Here is a 27,035-nt window from a genome sequence, read left to right as displayed (position 1 = left end):
TCACTTGTTTTTTTTTGTTTTTTTTTTCAATTCATAGGTTATTTTTTATAGGTTAAATATTTGTTATTACTATGTTAGGTTAATTTGTTAAATATTTGTTGTGGTTATGTGTTAGGTTAAATCATGGTAAAGTCGAAAAGGATTGACTCCTTTTTTAAAAGAAAAGTTGATGAAAATCTAGATGAGGAGAATAAACGTCAAAAAGTTTCACCACAAAGTGAGCCACAATCGCAAGAACAAGAAAATCCACAAGGACCACAACCACAATCAAGTACGGATGAAGTGGATCCTAACCAAATAGAAAGAGATCCGGCTAAACGAAAACCAATATGGGAGTACAGGTAAGACGAGCTTATTTGAGTTTAAGACCTTTCCAAATAAAACTTGCAGAATATATGAATAAAGGTATAAGTAAGCATACTCGTAGGTTCCAATATTCCTGGTTCAATATTTTCCCTGGTTGGTTAGAGTATTCACCAACAACACATTCTGCTTATTGTTTTCCTTGTTATCTATTTAATGATAAACAAAGTGTTCGCAATGGGAAAGATGCATTTACTGTTAAAGGGTTTGGCAATTGGAAATACGGGAAAGATTGTGCATTTCTTAAGCATGTTGATAGTGCACAACACAGAAATGCTATGGTATACAGTGAAAACTTATTGAACCAAGATGCACACATTGAAAACATCATATCCAAGCGGGATAAAGAGGAATTAGAGAAGAATCGCTTATGATTAACAACAACAATTGACGCAGTTCGTTGGTTGACATATCAAGCTTGTTCTTTACGAGGGCATGATGAAAGTTCTAAGTCTAAAAATTGCGGTAATTTGCTTGAACTACTAAAACTTCTAGCCTCTTATAATGACAAAGTTGCAAGTGTTATTTTAGAAAATGCTCCGTATAATTCAAAGTATACTTCTCATGATATTCAAAAACAAATTCTTAGTATTGTTGCAAATAAAGTGCGAAAGCATATTCGTAGTGAAGTGGGAGATTCATTCTTTTGTGTCATGGTTGATGAGTCACAGGATGAGTCAAAAAAAGAGCAAATGGCCGTAGTTTTGAGATTTGTTGATGCACAAGAGATCATACAAGAAAGTTTTTTGGATTTGGTTCATGTTAGGGATACTTTGGCATTAACCCTGAAAACACATCTGTGGAACCAGCTTTTGCAATATCAATTTGATGTTAGTAAAATCCGTGGCCAAGGTTACGATGGAGCTAGTAACATGAGAGGGGAATGGAATGGATTACAAGCACTAGTTCATAAGGATAGTCCTTATGCTTATTTTGTTCATTGCTTTGCTCACATATTACAAATTACCTTGGTAGCTTCTTTAAGGGAGGTTGTTCCAGTGAGTCAATTTTTTGATAAATTAGTTTCTACAATTAATACAGTTTGTGGTTCTAGTAAGCATCATGATGAATTACAAAAGGCAAAGACAAGGAGATTAAAGAGTTAATTGAACTTGGGGAAATTAAAACGGGAAAAGGATTGAATCAAGTTAGGACATTAAGAAGAGCGGGTGATACACGTTGGGGTTCTCACTATCAGTCTGTTTGCAGTATGATTGACATGTTTAATTGTACTCGTATTGTTCTTCAGGTTATCCCATTTGACCCGTTATTCATTTTAGTACATTTTTTTTATCTTAAATTATTTGACTTGTTTTCATTTCAGGGAATTATTGATGAGCCATCTACAACTTTTACTCAACGTGCAGATGCTGATGCAGGTTATGTTAACTTAAAATCATTTGATTTTGTGTTTATTCTTCACTTGATAAAGGAAGTAATGGGAAGAACAAATATACTTTCTTATTCTCTACAAAAGAAATCCCAAGATATTCTTAATGCCATCGAGTTGGTTAAAGTCACAAAAGACGATCTAAATGATTTCAGAAACAACAAGTGGGATTCTTTTCTTACAGATGTTACTTCTTTTTTTAACAAACATCAAGTAGATATCCCAGATATGAATGCTCCATATACTTCTACTCGGTATCGGCCTCGTAAAAAGGATAATCAAGTTACTTTTGAACATTACTATCGAGTAGATCTTTTTAAAGCCACGGTGGACAAACAATTGTATGAGTTGAATGCTAGATTCAATTATCAAACGATGGAATTGTTAAATCTTAGTTCTACTTTAGTTTCTAAAGAAGACCCAAAAGTGATTGATGTTGATGAGATTTGTCTTCTTGTTGAGAAGTACTATCCCGAAGATTTCACGGAGCAAGAGAGAATTCAATTACGTTCAATTGAATTCTTTTAATTTTCATAAGCCAAATAATCCCAAGCTAAGTGGTGCATCACCTATTGTTGATCTATGCAAAAGTTTTGCGGAAACTCAGTTACGTGATGAATATTATTTGCTTGATAGAGTGGTTCGACTAATCTTGACACTTCCGGTTTCTACCACAACAACAGAGAGGGGATTTTCAGCAATGAAAATATTCAAGAATCGTCTTCGCAATAAGATGTCAGATGATTATCTCGCAAATAACTTGGTGATTTACATCGAAAAAGAACTTGCTGAAAGTTTTGATTCAACATCTGTAATTGATGAGTTCAAAGAGCTTAAAGGTCGCCGAGCTGAGTTGTGATTCTTTTTCAAGTACTCATTCTCCTCGTTGCATCTTGTTTTTGTTTGTTCAAAATATTGATTTCTTTTGTGTAAGAACGGTATTTGAATTATTGAATTGGTATTTGAGTTGAATAATTGAATACAGTTTTTTATTGTTTGACCCGACCCGAACCGGATTGCCGACCCGAAACATAGAAGTAAGGGGGAAAAAAAAAATTTTCACGTGAATTTCGGCCCATTCATACTATATGCTCAAGATCCGCCACTGCACTGGTGGTACTTCATCTTCATTTTATGTCACAACAAAGGTAATCCATTTGTTATTACATAAATCCTATGAAAAATAGCACAACCGTAATAGTTATTGTACTCTGCAGGGAATACTTCATGCTGCATTGCATAACCAATACTGGACACTAATAGATCCAAATGGAAAACCAACAGGGGTAATGGGCTGGTGGCCCTCATGTGCTGTCACGTTGGTGGAACGCGTTTACGAGGCTTATGACCTGGGTACTTTCAGAATGGGCCGAAGGTCAGAAGATTTATGTTAATTGTTGCTGCCCGGGTTGGGTCAAAACTGCTATGACAGGCTGGGCCGGGTCGGGCTTTCACCTGAGGTATTTAACTGTTTAGCTGCATTCATTATAAGTTTAGAGGAAAGTTGCGTAACTTCTAAGAATTACATTTTGTGAAGGATGATCAAAACGATATGGAAGCTGATACTGCATCATCTGCTGCTACTGTGAAGCATTCTCCAGAGCTCGAGATCTACTGTTACTAGCGTGTGCTCATCTTCCTGATTGACCAGAAAAAATATAGTGATATAATGTGTGTGTTTTTTTAATTGTTTTAATGAACAAGAATGTTTTGTATTATAGTGTATCAACAACTATGGACGAGTACAGATTGCATTTTGACAAATATCAAGCTTTGGCACGTCGATGCCAACCTGTATTAATTGAAGAACCGATTCAGGTATAACTTAATTGCATCTATACATATGTACACAATCATAAAGTATGATATTAATGTTGAAAATATCTTACTAATATATTAAAGCAAGATGATTCTCTCCACATGTCCTTATTCTAGCATATCCACATTGGATTCCGTGTAATCACATTTCCATATCAAAAATTTCCACATATTCACAATTATTTTTAATCCACTAAATTAAAATCAGCATTCCAATTTAATTCAATTAATTTTACAATTAAATCTATTTAAATCTATTTATTCAAATTAATACAATTAACTCCATGATTAAGTCTATTTATTCCAATTAATAGCCACCTTGTCAATGATTTAATTTACTCTTGAGGAAAGAAGACGAGCCGGTGAACGGTGATCAAACCGAATGTTCTTTAAGTTTTATTTATTTATTTATTAAGAAATGACATGAAAAATGCTATAAAAATATAGACATCTCAGAAAATTATTTATAAAAAACACTCTAAAAGAAAAAAGCGTTCTTTAGAACAATTAGGAACATTTAAAAAAAATTAAATAAAGCTATTTACAAAGAGATTTTTGGAAACTTAATGCGATACAGTTTAAAGCTGGTATGTATTTGTAAACTTAGTTTTCAATTAATATTACAAAATCTTTTACTAATATGTGTTTTTTATTTTTTTTCATGTCTAATGGTTCATTTATGTTATATTATTTCTTATTCATTGCATTGTTTATTTATAAAGTATTTTCTTTTTATGTTATAGACATAGTTTAACAACTTTTGTAACATCTAAGGGTAAAAAACTTATGTCAAATATTTGTGTTAACTGAATGCGTAGTTTATATTTTATATTGTTTGTTGAAATGTTTTCCACCCGTGTGTAACACGGGCTATTATCCTAGTTATATAATAACTACAGGAAGATGCGATCCGGATTATGATGGGATTACAAGAAACATATGAGGTGCATCATAAATGTAAATACACGTTGGATGCTTTAAATGCAGTTGTGTATCTGTCAGCAAGATATATTCCAGATAGATATCTTCCAAATAAAGCTATAAGCGGGCAGTCGAGCAAGAATGGCTGCTTTTAAATAGAAAAGAGAACAACGTTGACATACTTTCATAATCACCTGATGATTATTAACAAGAGATTAAAGCTGTTCAGGTCATGCATGATGTGGTAATGAATAATTTTTTTTTAGGTTTAATGCTAACGGTCTTATTAAAGAAAAGTTTAGATTACATCGTAACAGAAGGCAAGCGGGCAACAAGCTGCTCCGCTACCCCTTTTTGAATCGCAAAACCCAATATTTTAAAAACTATATTTGCTGATCTTGGGGTCATAACATTACTATGCATGACCCGCTGAACACGGGTAAGTAGCTCCACAGCTTCAGGCGCGAGGAAACAAAAAGTGTCAAAAGCAAAAGGAATAAATACATGTTGGTTGTCAAGACACGCCTTTTCATGTTTTGCCACCTTACCTGAAACAGCTTTTAATGAGGCTTGACCGACTGCGAAACCACTACTCCCTAAGCCCACCAAAGGAGAAACCCATGTTAAATCCACACACACGTGTTTCCCTCCTATCCATCCAAACACCAAAATGTCAGCCGGTCGAAGAGATGATCTTCCCTCCGATGGGTTACTCAGGAAAATCACAGGTGCTTCTTTCTTAACAGAAATTCCAGCTTGCCTTAATATATCAAAGAGCACATCCCTAACCAGATCGTGTCGGTACTTGAACCCCGGGAGCTCTTTACAGTGCACCGCGTTCTCCCCATATGAGTCTAAACACGCCTTACGACAAACTGGACATATCTCATCAACCGGAAATAGAGGAATCATGAGGCGATACTTAAGGATACTACGATACTCCACTGGAGAAATATGCTGGCCTAACCCATCTATAGGGATAGCAAGAAGAAAATCTTGAGCATGTGGTGCTTGTAGACCCTTAAAAATGGCTTTTTGTCTGCTTGTCATGTTAAAGTGTGACTTCATGTCGTGAACAATTTTACTAAAAAGAGCACTCGCCAATACATGCTGGGCTTTAAAGGGGACGGTCTCTTTGTTAGAGAAACTGCTAAAATTAACGCTTGGAATCATATCACGAAGACAAGCCAGAGCACAAGAATAATCAGAATCCATCCCACATATACCACTGTCTCGCAAAATGTGATCCTGAAGCACCCACGATTGGGCTCTCGAGGCTACAAACGCATAAGAGGAAGCCTCTACTTCCGAATATAACCCCAAACCCCCATTCTTAATGGGTAAGGAAGCAAGTCGCCATTGGAGGTCTCCAAAGAAAGGACCTCCACAAACTACAATGTCCTCGATTGCCTCACGCAATCCTTTGTCGAAAACACCGCTGCCTCCATCATGTGTACAGGTTGGCATGTTCTCAAACCGAAGAAAAGTTTAGCAATACCCATACATGATCGAAGCAAAAGTAACTCACTCTGCGGGTCACCAAGTTTGGGGAGAAGACGCATCAAATCAACAGCATTAGTAGCTCTCTTCTTTGCCAAACCCTTAATAAACCCGATGTCTTTACTAATAGCTCCCCCAAGAAGCTTCACCCCTAATAATGGTCTCCCGATGTCAGCAGGGAATAAACCGTCATGAGACTTCGTACCATCACAAGAAGGCCAAAATAGCTCAGTTTTCTTAATATTCAGTTCAAGACCCAAAGTTGGACCCGTCACCTTAATGATATCCAGCACTTTAGCCACCTCCATTGAATCTCCAATGACTGTCACATCATCAAGATACCAGGCATGAAGAAGAAGCTTGAAATTGTCTCGAATCTAATGCACAAGGGGGTGTAAAACAAGGGAAAAATGAAATGGTCCCAATGGGTCTCCTTGTTGAACCCCCATGGTGGACCAAATATTATCATCCCCAAGATATAGTCTTGATAGCTGCCCATATAAAAATTCCACCTACAAGGAAATAGAAGGGCATCTGATCCTTACTTCATGAAGTAAAGCTGATCTATCTACCATATTAAATGCATTAGAAAAATCAACTGTAAGCATTGAAAGAGACCCATCAGTGTGGCGCTCACTCAATACCCTATTGGCGCTATGTAATATGGCCTCCGCACCACCCGACACACCAACCCCAAATTGGAAATCATTAAGGTATTTGGTCATTTCTTTACCAACCCCTTTCATAGCCACCTTAGAAACCAAACGCCTCCATATAGTACCCACTGCAATAGGTCGAATCCCATTGTCGGGTTTTAAAAGTGGTGTAAGAGGAGCAGACGCGACAAACTCTGCCAAAGTAGACGGACATCTCCCTCCTAACCATAAATTAACCACTGCAGTGATAGCACATATGAGGTCAGTGGCAATAGCCGACCCTTCTCCACAAAGAGCATCCAAAATATGTTGTGCTCTCAAACCGTCCCTCCCACACGAAGTTCCTTTGGGAAACGATTTAATGCAACCAAGGACACTATCAACCTCTGCCACAAGAGGAGGCTCAGAATAAGTCATGTTCGGCATTGCCGGCGGCTTCTTGTACGGGTGTTTAGCCTCTAAAGCCTTTGTGGTATCAGAAGTGTATGGTGCAACACCATATGAGCATAACACCTTTACTGCAGCAGTAAAGTGACCATCCGCAACTTTTCGAAGACACTTTTTAACGTTATTGTTGACAAGATCCCCCTCCTTTTGAATATCCATGTCACCTTGGCCTAAGGACCTCGAACCAGAACCATTTAACAGATTTTTAATTAACATGGTAATACCGTCAACTTTCCCCCATGTGGCTAAAGAACTCATTATTGAATGATGTTGCATGGCTTTCCTATTTCCGGACCTGCTTTCGTGCCTATTTTTGGGTCTGAACACCTGTAAAGTGCAACAAGGAAGAAGTAACAGCCTAACCCACGCATCAACAGAATCTGGTTGAGCAACCACTTTATAGAGTGTTGTTTTCAAAGCTTGCGAAAAGGCCATCCGACAACTATGAGGGATACTCTTGATGGTAACGATAGGTGCCTTAAGTACACGATCAAGGAGGGAGACATCCAACACGAAGGACTCATGAACAGTTGTCTCGGGGCCCTTGATAAAAGGTTTCAAAATCTCAATAATGTGTGTATCCGAGTCAATTGCACAATCATTAAACTTCACAATGCGATCAAGGTGATGACAAGCACGTTTCAAGCTCTGAAGGTTCATGCAATCCCCACACAACCATTGATCCAACACCTTCAATGTTTCATCCACTTTCAAAAACAAGCCATGGTCTGTAGAGATCGCCTCCCGCAATACACTTTTACGTTCTTCTTTAGTAAGGTGCACACTCTTGAGATGAGAGATCAAACGAGAAATCCCCTTATTTCCCGCTCCACCATTCGAACAACAATGAAATGCACGGAACGGGCACGGCCATGAGCCGTTCAAAGTAGAAGAATGAGTTGTCATAAAATATGACAAAACGATACTAAAACTTAAAAAGACATTTCATCGAACACTTGGCGCGCAGTTATAAAAAAAACCCCGTTTCACATGATTGGAGGAAGACGATAGGATCGATGGCCGGTAAAGTCTTAATTCGATTGCTTTGATCTAACTAGGCATGTAAATGAGCGTTTATATTCGTTTAGCTAAACGAGCGAACATGAACACATGATTTGTTTGATCATTTATGATCGTTTGTTTAGTCCATTCGGTAATATTCATTTATGCCTTTTAGACTCATTACAATATATTTTGGGTTTAAAGTTGTATAGAAAATAATTTTAAGTATATAATTTTATAAGTTTGTTCATTTTTAAATTTTTTATGTTCGTTTATGTTTGTTCAATTATTTTCATTTATATCCGTTTACGCTCGCAAACTGTTTGTTTAGATTTTTAGCGAACTAACATAAACGAACATGAAAATGTTCACTTTTAAAGGACGAACATGAACAAAAACTATTTGTTCAATTAACTGTTCGTGTTCGGTTACCGTTACAGTTAAGTGAATGAAGTCGGGCATACCCTTGGTTTTGGTTTTTTGGTGGGCATATGTTATACGAATTTGTTTTGTGTTGTAGACGTCTTGATATGCATACATACAAGAATTTGCAAGAGAAGCCTAATTTGAAAATTGTCTTTACGCTATACAAACATAACTTTTAGATTTGGTTTCTAGCATTACTAATTCGATCGTTTCATTATAGAAGATAAAGTATAACAAATTACCATCAAAACAAGTAACATTTCTTGTCATTCTTTCATAAACAAAAACAGAGATGTACCAAAATAAGCAAAAGTTTACCAATTACCACCACCATACTTAGGGGTGTTCAAAACTATCCGTATCCGAATCTGCATCCGAACTATCCGACTATCCGTATCCAAACTATCTGAATTTTCGGATATCCGAAAATTCGGATATCCGAAGATTTGGATACCGGTTTTCAGATTTTTCGAAGATTCGGATACCCATTTTCAGATTTTTCGGATAGTTCGGATATCCGAACTATCTGATATTATAATTTTAATATTTTTTAATTTTATTTTATATTACAAACCCTAGATCTATTTCTCAATATCCACCTCGTTTCTTTCTTTACTCCAGACCCTTACATTTTCTCTAGATGGCTAGATCATTATAGCCTTCACCCTCCTCCGGCCGTCGTCCACCCTCCTCCGGCTGTCCACCCTCTTCCAGCCGTCCACCGTCCTCCGGCCGTCCAACCTCCAGCGGCCCTCCACCCAATGACCAGTACCCACGACTCAAACGCTCCTCCACGGCTCAAACCTCTTCATCGGACCTTCTTTCACACTTTTCTTGTACTAATTCATTAAGTATTATAGAGTGTTACTTCTTATTTGTTTCAAATATATTTACTTATTTCAGATTTTAGTACTGATTCGTTAGATTGGTTATGTATTTATTCGTTAGATTGGTTATTTAATATCTATAATTGTGAATTTGAGCAGGTGTTTTCAAGTTCAATTAGATCTATTGGTTGACATCATTAAAGGTATAATGCATGAACTTGAATATTTTATTATAAAGGTATTGAATGAATATGTATCAAAATAAGGATTGTGGAATGATAATATGGAAAATTATATATGTTATATTTGCAGGTTGTATTTGTTGTTGACATGGAAGTTGGAAGCTTGGAAGTAAGGAAATTGTGTTATTTGGTAGTTTTGGTTGTTTTACGCTTGGTTTGTTGGATTGTTTTAGTTGGTTTATGTTTGGTTTGTTGGATTATGGGATGAATTGTGTGTTATTTGGTTGTATTGTGTTTGGTTTGTTGGATTTGTAAACTTGAATTTATGAAATGATGTATGATTTTAATATTAAAGCAGGTTTTTTTCGGATATTCGGATATCCGGGGTTCGGATATCCGAATTTCGGATTCGGATAGTGATTTTCACTATCCGAAAGGTTCGGATATCCGGTTTTGAACAGCCCTAATCATACTTAATAACTCAATAATAGTTTAACAGACATTTTAAACCCAAGAACGATAACATCTTAGGTTACACCGTTCCTATACAAAAACCTCAATCATTCACCAAACCATGGCCACACCTGCATTATACAACCGGGCTGATGTGCTAAAAGTAGTTATATAAAAACACGCTAATCTAGACACTAAGTAATAAATTCTAGACTCTTAAACTTAACTAAACTACTAACCGGCAAGTGAACCATTCGACTCTAGTACAGCTAAGTAAGTCCGGATATCGAACCCACGAGACTCTTTAAATTACGTTTGCTAGCTAATTAGACTCAACTACAGACACGACTATTTATTTATTATTTGTTTAAGAGGGGGTTTTACTAATAAACTAATTTAAACTAATTAAGGAAACTAAAGACGATTAAACTTAGAACTTGGACTTAATTCAGATGATGACAAACAACCACCTAGGTTAGAATCCCCTAAGTTTCAGTTATCAATTAACCGAGAGAATACTTAGTTATGGAACTGGGATCGTAAAATAGGTGCTTAAGAGAAAACCTGAACAGGACCCCTGACCCTTCTCAAGAGACACCTATAGGTTTCTAATAAGTTTTAACGCACACCAGTATTAAAAATCAACTTCCCTTCCTAATTAATTATAAACTAGTTCCTTTACACGAAATACTACCTTACAGCGCAGAAATCAAAGGCAGCCTAATATATTCAATTGACTCAATAGACAAAGTTAACCAATCAAACCTAGACGGACTCCTTACGAAAAACTAAATCTAGCAATCCTGATCAACAAAGACCTATCAATAACCTAGCACTTTACAGATATTTAGGTTAGCAGCACACTTAGGTTTATTTATTTAAATAATATTATTCCTATGATCTTATTCGAAATAAATCATAAAATAGTCAAAAACACAAAGTAGATGACCTAATAGCAACCTATCATAATGACAAACAATAATCAAGACAACTATAGAATAATAAAACTCAACAAATAACCCTAAGCACACATATGCATCAATTTAATATAATTAAACCTTTTACTAGTTCATAAAACCATAAAGATAAATAAATCCCAATTCAAACTCAAACATCAAAATAGGTTCATCATAAGCCTAGGCAGGCTATAATGTTTAGCCTAGTATCTTAAAGTAAAACAAAACAATGATAAACGAAATCATGGTGGAAAATAAAAGAAACGAAAGATTAAAGACAATAAAACCCGGGGTCTTCGTTCTTGATCAATATGCTCGCCACCGTATGATTCCAAGCCTCCAAAACCTCCAAAAAATCACTTCTAAGGCTCCCAAATTCGTCCTGGCCGGCTAGGGTATTCCGGTTATTCAGGTTTTGATCAAGGTTGAGTTTAGGGGTATTTAAATAGGAAAATACAGACCCAAACCCAAAATACGTTGAAGAATATTCTAGAAACACCACGGCCGCACCGCGCAGCGAGCTTGAGATCCCCGGTCGCGCGGCGCTCCAGTAGAGGGGAGGGGGTGGCCGGCCTAGTCGGTCTGGTTCGCTTCTGGTCCGGTTCATTTTCTGATGCTCCGGTTCGCCGGTTTGGCTTGTGTTTTATCGTTTTTCGCCCTCTTTAACCACGAACAAGTCCTGGGACTTACATTTATTCAAATAAGTTAGTAATATACAAATCCTAACAAAAACCAAACATAAACTAATATTAAATAAAATTTACACGACAATTATGTATATTTAGCATTATATCACGGGCCCAGTGGTCCAGAAACAAAATAACTTAATGGCTTAAAATCCCAACTTTCTAATCTTACACGCCCACCATCCACGACCCGTATAAAAAGAATTTCATCGAGTGGGACCCTCATCATCCAAAGTAAGACCCATTTATCCTATCAAAAACAACATTCAATAGAACACAAGCTACATCGGGCCTTTTAAGCATCCCTCGGTCCTTGGAAACCGTTAATGAAGATAGCTTCCGGGTCTTCTTTTTAGATAAATGTCCTTTTTTCTAACTTGTTATGAAGCTTCTGGAACCATCTCGACATCCCCGTTGACCATGTTAACCCCACCTAAGTCGCAGCTGCTACTGATCAAAATAAAGTTCAATTCTCAAAACAAACTCAAGTTACTGCAATTTTTTATTTAAATCAGTTCGTGTCCAAATGGTTTATTTCAAAAAACAAAAATACAAACTTTCTTAGTGTTAAAATGCCTTGCAGTTAATACAACTTTTAAGCAAAATGAATTAGGATCAAAACGAGTTGTTTTCGATATAGTCATGTAAACTAACTGAGCGTTCTGCGAACAGTTTGTGAAGCGTTTGCCACGAAATTCATTTATTTAAAAAACGAACAGAACCCGAACCTGCAAATTTCTTATTAGGTTCGTGTCTTGTCAGCCAAAAATGTTAAAAAAAACTAAAAACGTTTGTAACCAAATATAATTTATAGAAACCCATTAAACAAAAGAAAAGCCCAAACTATATATCTATAGAAAGGGTCATTTACTTATAGGTCCATTAAGAAAGGAAACCTACATTTAGAGGTGCACAAAAAACCCGAACACGGAATCAGACCCGAGAAAACAAAAAACCCGAACCCGGAATCGGACCCGAAAAAAAACCCAGAACCGGTTTTTTTTTAACCCGGGTTTTTAATACCCTAACCCGAATCTACCCGTGGGGTACGGATGGAGTGTGACTTTCAATGCTGAAACCTGAACCCGAACCCGTACCCGATATAAACCCAATAATACCCGAAACCCGGTTCTAGTTATATCCGAAACCCGGGTTTTTTCCATACCCGAACCGGGTTTTTTTGCATACCCGAACTAGATTTTTTTGCATACCCGAACTAGATTTTTTTGCATACCTGGATATTAGTGTTTGTACACATGTGTATGTGTGGCACTTGATAGTGGTTGTGTGGCTACACACAGATTTATAGCCGCTCTCCAACAGATCTTTTTTTAAGCACATATTTGATATAAAACTTATTTAGAGCAACGCTTTTTGATATACCAAACAACAATTTAAAACACATTAAATATATGTTTTTTATATCATTTGTTTAGTTTTTTACATATGTTTGAATAAACTTTGAAGTTTGTATGCAAAAAACGGAGTTAGGATAAAAAAAAACGAAGCTGGCTCATTAACAGAAGAACGTTGCAAAAACTGGTTTTTTTAAGACCCGGAAATAGAGTATTCAAATACCCGAAAAACGGGTTTTTTCAATACCCGGAAGTAGGGTATTGAAATACCCCGGTATTGAAGACCCAGTTCAATACCCGACCCAGACCCGGTACATAGGGTATGGTTTTTCAAGCCAATACCCAAACCCGACCCGGGTATTACTAATACCTGATTTTCCAATTCCCGATCATACCCGAACCCAGGTTTTTCTAATACCCAATTTGTGTACCTCTACCTACATTAAAACAATTCCGAAACATGATATTAAACATAATATTATTTACGATATTTGAGTCACTTAATATAACAACATTACTATATTTTTTTAAAAAATTATAGTAACCCGCGTGACATGCGGGCCAAAAACTAGTATATATATATATAGGGTAAGTATAAAATGAAAACACACTTGAGTTATGAAAACTCTATAAACTCATTCTCAACCACATGTTTTTATAATGTTTAAATCTTGTTGTCCACAATTAAAGTGAATAAAAAATATAAATATAAATATAATTTTTTCTCTCTCCTGAAAACATATATAAAAATTAGTTAAAAAATGTTAAAAAATAGCAAAACATTTTTTTTTATGTTTCGATGTTTTGTATTAAATGTTACAACATATATTACATGTAACAAAAAAAACGATGTTACATAAGGTTTTCGCGGGTTTTCATAACTCAAATGGGTTTTCATTTTAACCTTACCCTATATATATATATATATATATATATATATATATATATATTGACACACACATATGCATCATGCAAATAATGATCTTGCATTTTATACATCTTTATCTATATTATATGCACATTCCGTTTATAAAACTACAAATGCACCACATATATCAAGATGGAGTCTAATTTATATAGTAACACGCTAACACAAAATACAAAAAGAAAAAATGTTTATAACCGTAGCGGAAGCTTTAAATATCCATTGCTTAGCTTCGGTTTCATGTATAAAAAAACAAAAACAAACTTTAATTATGTTCAGAAAATGGGGTGAGTCCATGCAAAGATCGACTAGGCTCTGCTGGTACATGGTGTATACTCACCAACCGGGATAGCTACTTCATTTTGTGGCTTTAACTCTTTAAACCATGTAAACACAAGCAAATTTTCCTTGACCGACGTTTTTCATCAGTATCTAAGTTTACTATAAATTCAGCATGAACTTCCCGGCATGCACTAATAAGCATGGCAGCTGTTTCGGGTTGTGAGCCTCATGTAGTGCTGCTAATGCATCTTGCAATGGAACAGCTGCTACATACATTATTAGTGCCTTGCACACATTACCCTACAAAATATAACAAATGAGCTAATACCATATACAATATATCTTAATATCATATTATACCATGTTAATTTTCAAGCAACCAAAAATAAGATAATAAAATATATTGTATGCACACAATTTAATGATGTACAAAACATGAACTGTCATATTTATATGATTTCCTATCTTTATGTACAAAGTAAACTTTAGTTACAAGTGAAAAGGCTGAAAAAAACCGAATATTACAGATCAAATGTATTTAATATATAAAAGAAAAAGAAAAAAAATTAGAAAAGCTCAATTCTTACATGCACAACCAACTCTCTTCTCACATCATTGTCAAGAACGAATTGATAAAGAAAACATAAACGAGCACACGATATTTAGGGTAAACTCTTTAATTATTGAAATCAAGAAACGTGCTCAAAACTTTAATACAATAATCGCTCTCATTAATACAATAACCCTAACATGGCTATGTATTTATAGGGTGACCCAAACTTGGCCAACAAGTAAAACTCAAATATAAAAGCCCAATTGTAACCCCATAAACTCATTACATCATTAATGAATTACATAGGCCCAATAGGTCCAACCCGGTCACCTACACGTGATGGGCCTAACAAGATGGAAATTACCAACAATCACCCCTAATTTACGACTCAAAACTAGGAGATCTTCAACGCCGAGCAATCTTCTCATCTCCACAAACTTAATTCTCGCAAGTGCTTTTGTAAGAATGTCAACTCGTTGTTCCTTGCCACTAATGTGCTCCACCGCTAATAATGTCGACTGTACATCCACATGATGTAATTGCTCTTCTTTAGTAGCTGCAATGGTAATGAGTATATCTACGGTTTCAAGTCTTGCCACCGTAGCAAAGACCTCATCAAAATCGACTCCGGGTTGTTGCACGTAACCCTTTGCCACGAGTCCTGCATTATATTTATTAATCGAACCATCCGCATTTCTTTTTACCTTGAAAACCCACTTCAATCCGATAGCTTTAGCTCCTCTCGGTAACTCGGTCAACTTCCATGTGTCGTTTCTTCTAATGGATTCGAGTTCCGTTTGCATAGCCTTCAGCCACTCTGGTTTGGATTTTACTTCTCCAAAATTCCTTGGTTCACCTTCTTCTAACAAAAGAAGTCAATGTCCTCCACTTTCGAACATAGGACATAATCATTGAACTTGACCGGTGCGATCGGAACACGTGTAGATCTTCATAAGTTAATTTCTGATTCGTCAAGTGCTGCAGTCGCTAAACCATTTGCTGCTGGTGTCGCTAAGCTGGTTGCTGAGTTGATGGAATTAGTGACCAGAGTACCAGAATCTGTCGCTAAAGGTGTTAATGAGAAGTTTGAATTAGCGACAGAAGTTGTCGCTGATTCTGTTTCCGAATTTGACGACAAAGTTGAATGGTCGTCGCTAATGTTGTTGCTTCCAATAGGCTCTGTTTTCAAGTGAGTGCCCACTATCTTTGCATATGCCACACAACCAAATATTATAAGATAAGCAATATTCGGTTTCTTTTGTTTTAACATCTCGTATGGTGCTTTCTACTTTAGGGCACGAGTAGGAAACCGATTCTCGATGTGCATTGCATGTCGGATTGCCTCACCCCATAAGTAATTCGGAACACTCTATAACATCCTAGAAAATCCCATATTTATTTTGGCGTAAAAATGTCAACTTTGAAAGTTGAGGGATTAAAAATACTCACAAGACAAGTAATGTGAAAAATGAGATAAGAAAATTAAAGATATCTCATGTTAAGAAAGTAATAAAATCCATCCCACATGAAAAGATGGAAGAAAGTGGAAGCATTCCACATGGGTATAAATAGGAAAGATAACTTCCATCCCACATGGAAATGAGAAAAGAAAGGGAAGCTCTTTATAAGGAAGAGAGTTTCTATAATAATATTCTTATATGGCAAACCACTCTCCATAGTCCTAGCGGAGGGTACGAAGCACCCGACGCGCACGCACTCGGACTCAGACTCGGGCGATGGGCGTAATGTGGCGTTTTGATGGCGCAATTTGCACTTCGCACACTCGCATCGCCGCATAAGGGCCGCTTTAGTATTTTTGGAAGATGGAAGTATGACCAAGAAGTGACAATCTTGAAACTTAGAGGGTACAAAATAAAAATTCTGGTTTTCTAGATTTGTCGCACTACGCGACGGGAAGACTATATCATCCATCATGCTACGCTAAGTAATTCACCAAAATCAAGAAAAAGGGGACGTCGTGCTAAGCGATGGGCAAGGAGAAAGAGGGGGCATCGCGCTACGCGATGACCACGTTAAGTAATCAAATCGTGTCCAACCACGTGTCAACACGTGGCAAGATTTTAGGAATTGCGGCGTCGCGCTACGCGATGGTCATAAAGAAGCCCCATCGCGCTACGCGATGGAAGCCAAATTGTCACACCCCGACTAGCACAATGCGGAAGCGTAAAACGGGAATGTAACAGACACCTCTGATATCAACACATTGTTTATAAAGAAACATTACAAACTAATTTACAATATATTACATTTCTTTGTTCTATCATTGTTTTACGGTCTAGGTGATACAAACAAAACTAGTTCGTTAACTATACATTCTTACTACCAACTTCCTTGCCTCTATTCACATAACATCAACCACACACTTCAGGCAAGTAACAGATCATCAAATTACTCCGATTTAGGTACACCTGAAAAGCAGTTTAAAACGGGTCAACTACTAGAGTTGGTGAGTTTCACGAGTTTCAAGAAATCAGTAATGAGTATTCACAAGTCAACACTTGTAATCATGAAACAAGTACGTATGTATGTAAATGATGTATGTGATGTAATTATGCTAAGCTACACTAAAGCCTTGACTGTATGTGCTGCGTGCCTCCATTTCCCACGCTCAATCAACCACTAGTACTATTCATGTGCAAACGGCGCTATGTGGTCATGTGCAAACGGCGCTATGTGACACGGCAACCAGGCCGATTCCGTTTGGGTTTGTCAAACCAATAGTACTATTCACAAGCCACCCGCTCGAAGTTAATCACTGTGATCGTGGGGACTTTCGTGTGTTAGCACTTAGATAATTCACATCAGTACATGTTTCAGGTATGTATATGTAATCAAACATTCTTTTCACCCCAAAAGTTCGTAAAACTGTTTAAAAGTGGGGTCATGAAACTCACGATTTAGTAGATATTCAGTACTGAAGCAGCTAGTGGTTTGTTCAGTCCGCTATCAGTAGTTCCTATAATCAATATTATAATAATATTAATATTTTAATATTATTATAATCTCAATGCTAAACTGGGCTGTATAACTAATCTGGGTGTAGCTGGAACGCCCAGAAAGTGGCAATAGGCTTAGGTTGTGATGTTGTTCAATGTCTAATACTTAAAACCGAACTTGGCTCAGACTCCCGTTTTCCCAGCTGGGCCAAGTTGCTCGTTTACGCGTTCAGAAAACACTTATGGGAAAATAAGCTTGAGTAAATGTATTGGTTAATAAAATGATTAAATTATAAAGAATGATCACATACTGGGGTCCCGGATTAGCCACGGGACCCGTTTCCGTTTATACAGTTTGATTTAAGAAGAACCGCGCACAATCCATCACGATTGTCCAGGTTTTTCATAGAAAAGTTCGTTTTTACTTAATTAGTCCAAAAATATGATTTTTGATCACTCTTGGTGTTTTGATTTTCCCGCAAGTTCACTTGTCGCGAACTTGTCGGTTGTTATAAAAACTGAATTTGTTTAATATTCAATTTAGCATAACTAATTAACCGTTAATCATTAAATTATGAAAATTTAACCACTTATTAATTAAAATATGCAGATTTTTATAAAAATATTTTTGGAATTTATTTACTTATTTATTAATTTATAAAAATTCATTTTATCAGCTATATTCGCCTAAACATCGTCCGTTTACCCCAAACAATTTCCAAAAATTCCACAAAAATTCCTGAATGCTCAAATCATGTCCCAAATCAACCTGTATCAATTTCAGAATGTAAAAAGCTCGTGCAATATTCTTTTCGGCCCAAATTCGGCTGTAAAAATTCACACGAACGCAAATGAACAAAACACCTTTAAACTTCTCCAAATGATACCCAAATTCATATGTGATCAAAATATATCAAATCTGAGTTTCCAGAAAATTTTCATAATTTTTGAAGTATTTTAGCTATTTTACCCAAATAAACGTCCCAATTCGGTAATAAATTCGCCAAATATTCTCGGATGGTCGAAAAATTACCAAATTTTAACAGGGACTCATTGACATGGTTCCTGATGTACCTGAAAAATTTCAAGTCCTAAAAATATGCACATCACAACCTTAACCTAAATAGCCCGTAAGCGAGTGTTTCGGCATTACCTTAGCGGGTTTGGCTCGTTTCCGACCTTTTAATCAAGTTTTCAGGTTCTTGTGCTTCTAAGCAAGCTAGGTACAAGTCCTATATCACAAACCAAGCAATATTTCATCAACATAACAGCCCTTAAGTTAGGGTTTCGGCTAGTGCACAAAAACAAACTTTTGAACCGTAAAAACGTTGTTTCAACCCTTTAATCCGTGTTTATGGCCAAAAATACTATCAAAACAGGTTCCTTACCATGTGTATGATCAAAAGATGTTTATGGACCATTTTTAGGATTTTTACACGGTTAGGAATGATTTTTAGTAACCAAGACATGTTTTTATAGTATTAAACAAGTTTAAACAAGTTCAAAAGCTACTTATTTAAGCTCTTACCTTTGGTTTTCTTGCTGTTTTTGGCTGGAGAAGAAGTTTTATCCAGAGTTTTCAAGAAAATGAGGTTAAAATATCTTGTATCTAGTTTAAATATGAAAGAACTAAAAGGGGGGGTTTGCTGTTGCGATCGGGATATATATGGGCCCACCTTGGGCCCATTTTGGCCCAAGTTTCTGATTTCTCAAGCCCAAAAACGAAAAGCCCGGTCCAAATTTAGTTCGGGTTTGGTTTTTGGCGCGAAAAACTTATCGGGTGCGTTAAACAGCGCGAAAACGAGTGTTTTTCGGCTATTTTTGTGTAAATTTATAAAAACATACTATATGTTTGTAAAAATCAAAAATATTTTCACGGATCGCTTAAAACATTTCAAATAAGTGTTTGGTAAGTCTTTTTCGGCTTAACGGATGATACAATGCTTGGTTTGTAACTATCTTTCGCGTTTAAATCTATAGCGGGCGGTTAAACGAGCATGTTTTCGTTTAACTTGTTTGCTATCAAACTAAGACCATATTTCTAATATTTTAGCTTGTATAGATCGTATATCACTTATAAATGCCCCCCCCCCCCCGAGATATCTGGGTCATAACCCGACCCGTTCGGTTAATTATTCGTTTGTTACGCAAAAGGCGTTTATTTGCTTAATCGGTAAATACGTACTAAGGTGTACCTTGTTTTGGCTCAAATGTCACACAAATTTTTGCCTATAAAAGGGGAGCTACAGGTTTGAAGCCAAAGCATCCCAAAAACAACATTACTTTCACACACTTAGCATTGGGAAGCGTTCCCGATCGTTGTGAAGTTCCGAGACCATGTTTTCTCAAGATTCGTGCAAGAATTGGAGTTCTGACGCCCTGTAGATCGGTTAAGCGAGTTAGGAACGAGATTCTGTCAATCAAGCAGGCACTCTGCCTTAGTATTAGCATTCACGAGTACTCACTAAGGTAGGATCTAAGTTTAAGTTATTTCAATCATATTATAAATAGCTTGGACTCAGTTAAGGCTATGGCCTTTAACCTTGAAAGTATTTTCAAAAGCACTCACAAAAGGTTTTCAATCAAACATTACTTCAATGAAGATAATTTTTACAAAATTATATTTTGACGTTCATGTAGTAACTATAAGGGGGATATCATTAGTAGACTCTTCTTGCCTAAGGGAAGTAATTCGTACAAATCCCAATCAACCGCGAGACCCATTTACTTACCTGGAGAAGTTTGCCAACATGATAGAACCTATTAAGCCAAAGCATGCTATATCAAACATCACACAAATACAATCATGATTTCAAAACATTCACAAACCAAATCAAGGTTAAAACCAGACTTAAGGTCTGCAGTCTAATCTAGAAAACACCATCGAGGTATTCATTCAAAACCTATTAATTTATAGGTTAATTATCATTCACAATCAAGAAGGTTTATCAATCAATCACACCTACTATACATGTGAATACGTTAACCTTTTTCAGTCAGTCATTAAGATAACCGGGTTGTTTATCTTAAACAGGCAGTCAAATGTTTATATGAGATTACGTGATCTCTAAATTTTAAGGGATTACGTGATCCCTAAGTCACAAGGTAGAAAATTAAGCAACTCAGACCGAGTACACATGGTTCTGGATCCAAACATAACTGTCTAGTCTTTCAATCAAGGCTACGTGGCCACAGGCTAAACAGTCATAACCAAAGTTCTCCGATGGGCATCAGTTCCTGGAGAACCATAATTGTGTGTGTATGGCAGTGACACAAGTTCCCAGAAATAAGAGACGTTTCTGCTGAGTTTGTTCCAAACCTATCTTGTCAGTCAAATATTTATAAATGTTTTCAGAGTCAACGATTCACCAGCATATCGCTGACATATTTTTCCCCCACATTACAGGAAAGCAAGTATAGCACAGATAGCAAGGAATAAGAGTCACTTTTGAAGTTAGAAGCTCGCTTATGGAAATGGCTTAGTTTTTAGTCATTAAAATATTATAATCAAGATTAAACAAGATTTGTAAATTAAACACTTGGATATTAATTATCCAAGAAATTTTCAAAACAAATTAATATTTTATTATAACTAAAGACTTTCCGCTAAATAACTGCAAATCTGATATTTTTACAAAACAGGTACCAACTACGGGTGTCACGCCTAGGCCCTAAGTCGGGGTGTGACTCACCCATTGTTTTTAACATACTCCATTTCATCTCCATTAAGGTTCGGTTCCATCTTTTAACCACCCAATTTTGTTGAGGTGTGTATGGTGCAGTTAGATATCTTTAAATGCCTTCCATGTCAGAGAATTGGTTAAACTAATGTGAGGTAAACTCACCACCTCTGTCGGTATGAAACGTTTTGATCTTTTTCCCAACATCACCTTCAATCATTTCTTTAAACTTCTTGAAAGCTTCAAACGCCTCATCTTTAGCCTTCAACAAATATGTCCAAACAAATCATGAGTAATCATCGACTAAAACAAAAGCGTACCTGTTACCTGCTATTGTTTGAGGGGGTAATTGGTCCACACATATCACCGTGTACAAGTTCTAAGGTCCGAGTTTCCCTAAATGCTACCAAATTAGGAAATGATTGTCTCGTTTGCTTCCCGACAAAAAAAGATTCACACAACTTGTTTTCGTGGGTAACGCCACGCATTCCTTCAACAATCTCCCTCTTAGCCATTAGCTTTATTGACTCAAAGTTCAAGTGACCAAGCCTAGCATGCCACAACTAACTTGTTTCTTCAAGGCTAAGTAAACTAACCGGTTTACCAATCTTTAACTGTATTCGGTATGGCCGATTAGGGAAACGAGTCACCTTCATAAATAACCTACCTCGCCCATCATGTATCTTAAGGTAGTTATCTTTTATATGAATATCACACCCGTGTTCCGAGGCTTGGCCGAGACTAATAATATTGCTTCGAAGACTCGATATAAAATAAACATTCGTAAGCAAACGATGTTCACCACTTTTAGCCTCAAAGAAAATCGACCCCTTACCGCTTATATCAACATAAGAGTCATCATCAAACTTAACCTTTCCAGTGACAAGATTGTTAAGTTCAGAAAAGAAAGACATGTTACCCGTCATGTGGTTACTCGTGCCGTTGTCTAGGTATCATTCATCACCATCTTTGGACTCACAGTTTTCGGGTATAACCTTCTTTTCATTCAAGAACATCGTTTCCTGAACACTCTTCATCATAAATAGAGAAGGATCCCTTGTCTCGGATGCTTCAGCTAACTTTTCTTCGCCTTGAACTTTCTGTTTTCGGTTGGGACACTTGTCAACAAAGTGTCCAAACTCATCACATTGATAACATTGAACTTCTGAGAGGTCCGAGGTTATGCCCTTATGCTCACGGTTTTCCCGGTTCATGGCATTTTCTTGATGACCATGGTTTGACCCTACTCATGACCACCTCTTTCTCGCCCTCCTCCATGTCCACGACCTCCACGAGTGGACTCACAATCATTGTACCGACTACTTGAGGATCCAGACCTTTGAAACATAAGCTTACCTTGGTTTTCAGAATGCATGTCTTATTCCCAAATCCACTCCTCGTATACTTTTAAACGTCTAATCACGTCTGAATCTCCCCCCCCCTAAAACGGATCTAATTGATAACCCAACCCGGGAATGGACCGGAGGGAACCGCAGCATGGGGGATGTCCGCATCTCGTCGCAAGGCACATTTTTAGTTGTGGGGGCTGTCTTTGATATGGTTTTTCGCTAATGTCCAGTCAGCCTCAATGGGAAAAGAAAATGAAGCACCTAACAATGCATCTTCTCAAACCCAACTGTTTTGAGATCCAAAGTTTGTTCAAGAGAGGCAACAATATGAATAAATTTACTTCGGGGTAGACTTGAAAGGAACTTCTTGACCATCTTAGTTTCCTCGATCATCTTTCCTAAACTCGCCGCCTTCGATGCCGTACATGAGAGTTTCGCCATAAACTCATCAATGGTCTCCGTCTCTTTCATCCTCATACCATCAAACTCGTTCATGAGGGTTTGCAATATTGCCTCCCTAACCTAATCAGCCCCCTAGATTGCGCATCTTAATTGCGTTCCAAATCTCCTTGGCCGACTCAAGATTACCTATTTGCATGATTGTTGCTTCCGGGATCGACTAATAAACCAACGCAATCACGATGTTATTTTTATCATCATCAGTTGCCCCCGGATCAATGGTATCCCAAACCTTATGCACGTTCAAGAGTACCTTCATTCGAATAGCCCATACCGTGTAATTGAAAGAGGTAAGCATGGGACTTTGGAATGCATTCAGGTTTTCCCTCCCGCTTCCACCGCTCGCCTTCATTGTTTCTTTATCACCCATCATTCTTCATCAAACTCTAACTGCAAAAACATTTCAATTGTTGAACCAAGAAAAAGATATTAAAAACCAACTTTATAATTCTTTCTTCTTAAAATTCTTATCAACAAATAACAGTAGAAATCAAGGGTTATTGGGCTACAAGCCGACAAACTCAAACCACATACACAATTTGCTTGAATTTTCTAAGTTGGCAGCGAAAGATTAAAAAGCAAATATTACCTTTTGACTTATTCTTCTAACCAACCAATCAAGAAGTTTGAACGGTGGAAAAGAAAGTTTTGTATTTTCTTGCAAAATCGATTGTGACGGCGACGATATTTAGTTGGATCACGGCATTATTAAATTGGACGAAAATCAGTCACGACTTTGATTAAACGACTTTGATTAATTGATAAACACCAGAAACACAAGGTTCTGATACCAAGTCAAGAACGAATTGATAACGGAAACATAAACGAGCACACGATATACAATCTATACAAAAAATATAACGTACACTAGTTCTAAGAATAAGAAAACAAATAACCTACACACAAAATTCAGCATCAATAAAATACATGCGCACATGAAAACATATAACCTACACACGAAAAACATATAGCCTACACACGAAAATTTTATTCTACACAAATACAATTTATTCATACATTAAAATTTCTTTCTATTCAGAAAAAAAAGGCTAAAAAAAGCATGTTAAAACATTTAATTTAATAAAACATGAAAGTTGAGTGACTTAATTGGAACATTTTTTAAAGTTGAGTGACTTAATTAGAACATTTTTGAAACTTGGTTACTATTCGATGAAATTGCCCTATATTTATGATATTATGGTGCTTTTATGAACTTTTAACATTGTTTTTTTGTCCTTAATTTTTGTTCACGTGTTTTTTGGACTGCATTCCTTCAAAAATTTTTTGTATACTTTATTTTTTTATCATATTTTTCTCAATTTCTTTTAACATTTTCTAAAAGCTAGCAAGCAATGGCGGACCTATGCCTTGGGCAGAGGTAACCCGGGTTACCCCTCAACTTCCATTGCGTAGTGTAAAAAAAAAATATTTTCGTCGTTTTATATATCGGGTTACCCCTCAACAAAAACTGGGTTACCCCTCAAAAATTTTAATAAGCCCACACATTATTTAAAAGCCCAAAAATTAGTAAAAAGCCCACAAAACTTAAACCCAAATACATAATATTATATCTCCAGATGATGATTACAGACAACCGGACCACCACATCGGCTCTCTTCTCTGCTCCCACCACATCCACCGTCGCCACTCCAGCAGGTCCACCGGACCACCACTGCCGTCCGCCGGCGTTCCTCCAGCCAAATCCGCCGGCTCTCTTCTCTGAAAGTCCGATTCACCATTGTTTCACTAAAATATTCAAAGATTCAAAGGTATTGTTCTTATTTTTGATTTTAAGGTTTATGTAAAAAGGATGAAATTGGACTTTTGGTTAAGGTTTGGTTGTTAATTTTAGTTATTATTTTGTCTTTGTTTATAAGTAAAATTATAAATCTTACTTTCTTATATAATTAGGCAATTAGGGTATTTGGAACTTAAAAGATGAAGCCACATTCAAAACAAGTTCTTATTGGCAAATTTTTTAAAAGAAAATTTCAAGAGTTTGACGACAATGATGGAAGTCCAAATGTTGGTAAAAATGTGCAAGAACAAGATGATGATGATAATATTGTTCCAAATATTCCTTCGACCTCAAGTCCTTCAATTCCACATACAATCGATTTGAATGATCTTCATTCGAATCCCTTTGATAGGCCACCTATTTCTAGTTATCACCCTAATCAAAGAGACGATATAAGACGACATTATCTTGTTAAAAAGGCTTTTCAACCACGAAATCATAACTTTCCGTGCAATGACTATTATGGTAAGCCGAGACGTTTTAATGTGGCATGGTTTGATAAATATCCATGGTTAGAGTATAGTATTAAAGTAGACAAGGCATATTGCTTATGTTGCTACTTGTTTAAAGAAACCGTTGGTAATCAAAGTGGAAGAGATACGTTTTCAACTGAAGGCTTTTGTAATTGGAGTAAACCAGGTGCTTTAAAAAATATGTTGGGATGGTTGATAGCTATCATAATAAGGCGATGCAAAAATGTGACAATCTCTTGAACCAAAAACGATCCATTCATGAGAAATTCAATAAGCAAAGTAAAGAAGAAAGGATTGGAAATTGGTTTCGATTAATGGGTTATGTTCGTAGTACTAGATTCTTGTTAGAAAATTCTTTATCATTCTGTGGTCATAATGAATCGAAAGACTCTTTTTCTAAAGGTCTTTTTCTTGCAACTTTGAAGTTGATTAGTGAAAATAACCCGGATATTAGTAAGTACACATTAGGGAATGCAAAAAAGAATAACAAGTTGACATCTCCATCAATACAAAAAGAGATTATCGAATGGTTTGCAAAAGAAGTAACCAAAATGATTTGCGAAGAAATTAAAGACAATGTTTTTGGGTTGTTAGTAGATGAGTCTAGTAACGTATCTTTAAAGGAACAAATGGCTGTAGTCGTGAGGTATGTTGATAAACTTGGAGTTTTTAAAGAGACTTTTATTGGAATTGCTCATGTGAAAGACACGTCTTCCTCAACTCTTAAACAAGCCATTGTTTCTTTATTAGCAAGTAACTAGTTGAGCATAGATCAAGTAAGTATTAAGTTTCATACTTTAATTACAAAACTTTAATAGAGATTATTTAATTTATCTTATAGTTTCTTTTTGTTAAAACAGGTTAGGGGTCAAGGTTACGATGGTGCAAGCAACATTCGAGGAGAGTTTAATGGGCTAAAAGCGTTGATTTTGAAAGATAATCCGTCAGCAGAATACATACATTGCTTTGTTCATCAACTTCAATTAGTGATTGTGGGTGTTGCAAAAAAACATACCGGTGTTAAAACTTTTTATGAATACCTTTCCATGATTGTTAATACGGTTTCTGCTTCTTGCAAACGAAAAGATATGATACGGGAGGCAAAAAAGAAAGAGTAGAAAAAGAAATTGAAAAGGTGAAATTAAGACCGGAAAAGGATTAAACCAAGAGGTTTCCCTTGTACGAGCTGGAGATACGCGATGGGGTTCTCATCATAGAACAATCATAAGTTTGCTTAGATTATTTCCGGAAGTTGTTGACGTGCTACGTTATATTAAAAAAGAAGGAGATGTTACTAAACAACGATCTAATGCAAAAGGTATTCTATCATATTTCAAAAAACTTGAATTTGTTTTTTATGCACACTTGATGGAAGATATTTTAGGCCACACAAATGTCCTTTCAAAACATCTTCAGAAAAAAAGTCAAGACTTATTAGAAGCGGCTAAGTTGAAAAATGGAACAAAACGAGCATTGAATGATTTAAGGCAAAACGGGTTTGCTTCAATGTTGGAAAAAGTAATTTCTTTTTGTGTAAAAAACAATATCAAGATTTTAGATATGACGGAAACGTATGG

The 27,035-nt window shown here is 36.4% G+C and overlaps 2 protein-coding genes across 2 annotated transcripts; both read left to right on the top strand.

Moving 5' to 3' along the window:
• The first annotated feature begins 1,016 nt into the window (after positions 1-1,016).
• Positions 1,017-2,612, top strand: LOC143597876 (uncharacterized). The gene is made up of 3 exons (XM_077076254.1): positions 1,017-1,361; positions 1,688-2,179; positions 2,292-2,612. The coding sequence occupies exons 1-3, from the start codon at positions 1,017-1,019 to the stop codon at positions 2,610-2,612; spliced, it is 1,158 nt and encodes a 385-aa protein (XP_076932369.1).
• A 22,513-nt stretch (positions 2,613-25,125) lies between these two features.
• Positions 25,126-26,576, top strand: LOC143597875 (uncharacterized). The gene is made up of 3 exons (XM_077076253.1): positions 25,126-25,624; positions 25,861-26,207; positions 26,319-26,576. Exons 1-3 carry the CDS (start codon positions 25,126-25,128, stop codon positions 26,574-26,576), a joined length of 1,104 nt encoding a protein of 367 aa, XP_076932368.1.
• Positions 26,577-27,035: the final 459 nt, after the last annotated feature.

This window comes from Bidens hawaiensis, unplaced genomic scaffold (assembly GCF_021521415.1).
Source record: "Bidens hawaiensis isolate Kalapana, Puna unplaced genomic scaffold, B.hawaiensis_p1.1 tig00049159_1, whole genome shotgun sequence".
In the NCBI taxonomy this organism is placed as follows: Eukaryota; Viridiplantae; Streptophyta; class Magnoliopsida; order Asterales; family Asteraceae; genus Bidens; species Bidens hawaiensis.
The sequence above is the reverse complement of the archived record's forward strand: the minus strand, read 5'-3'. Positions and strand labels throughout refer to the sequence as shown.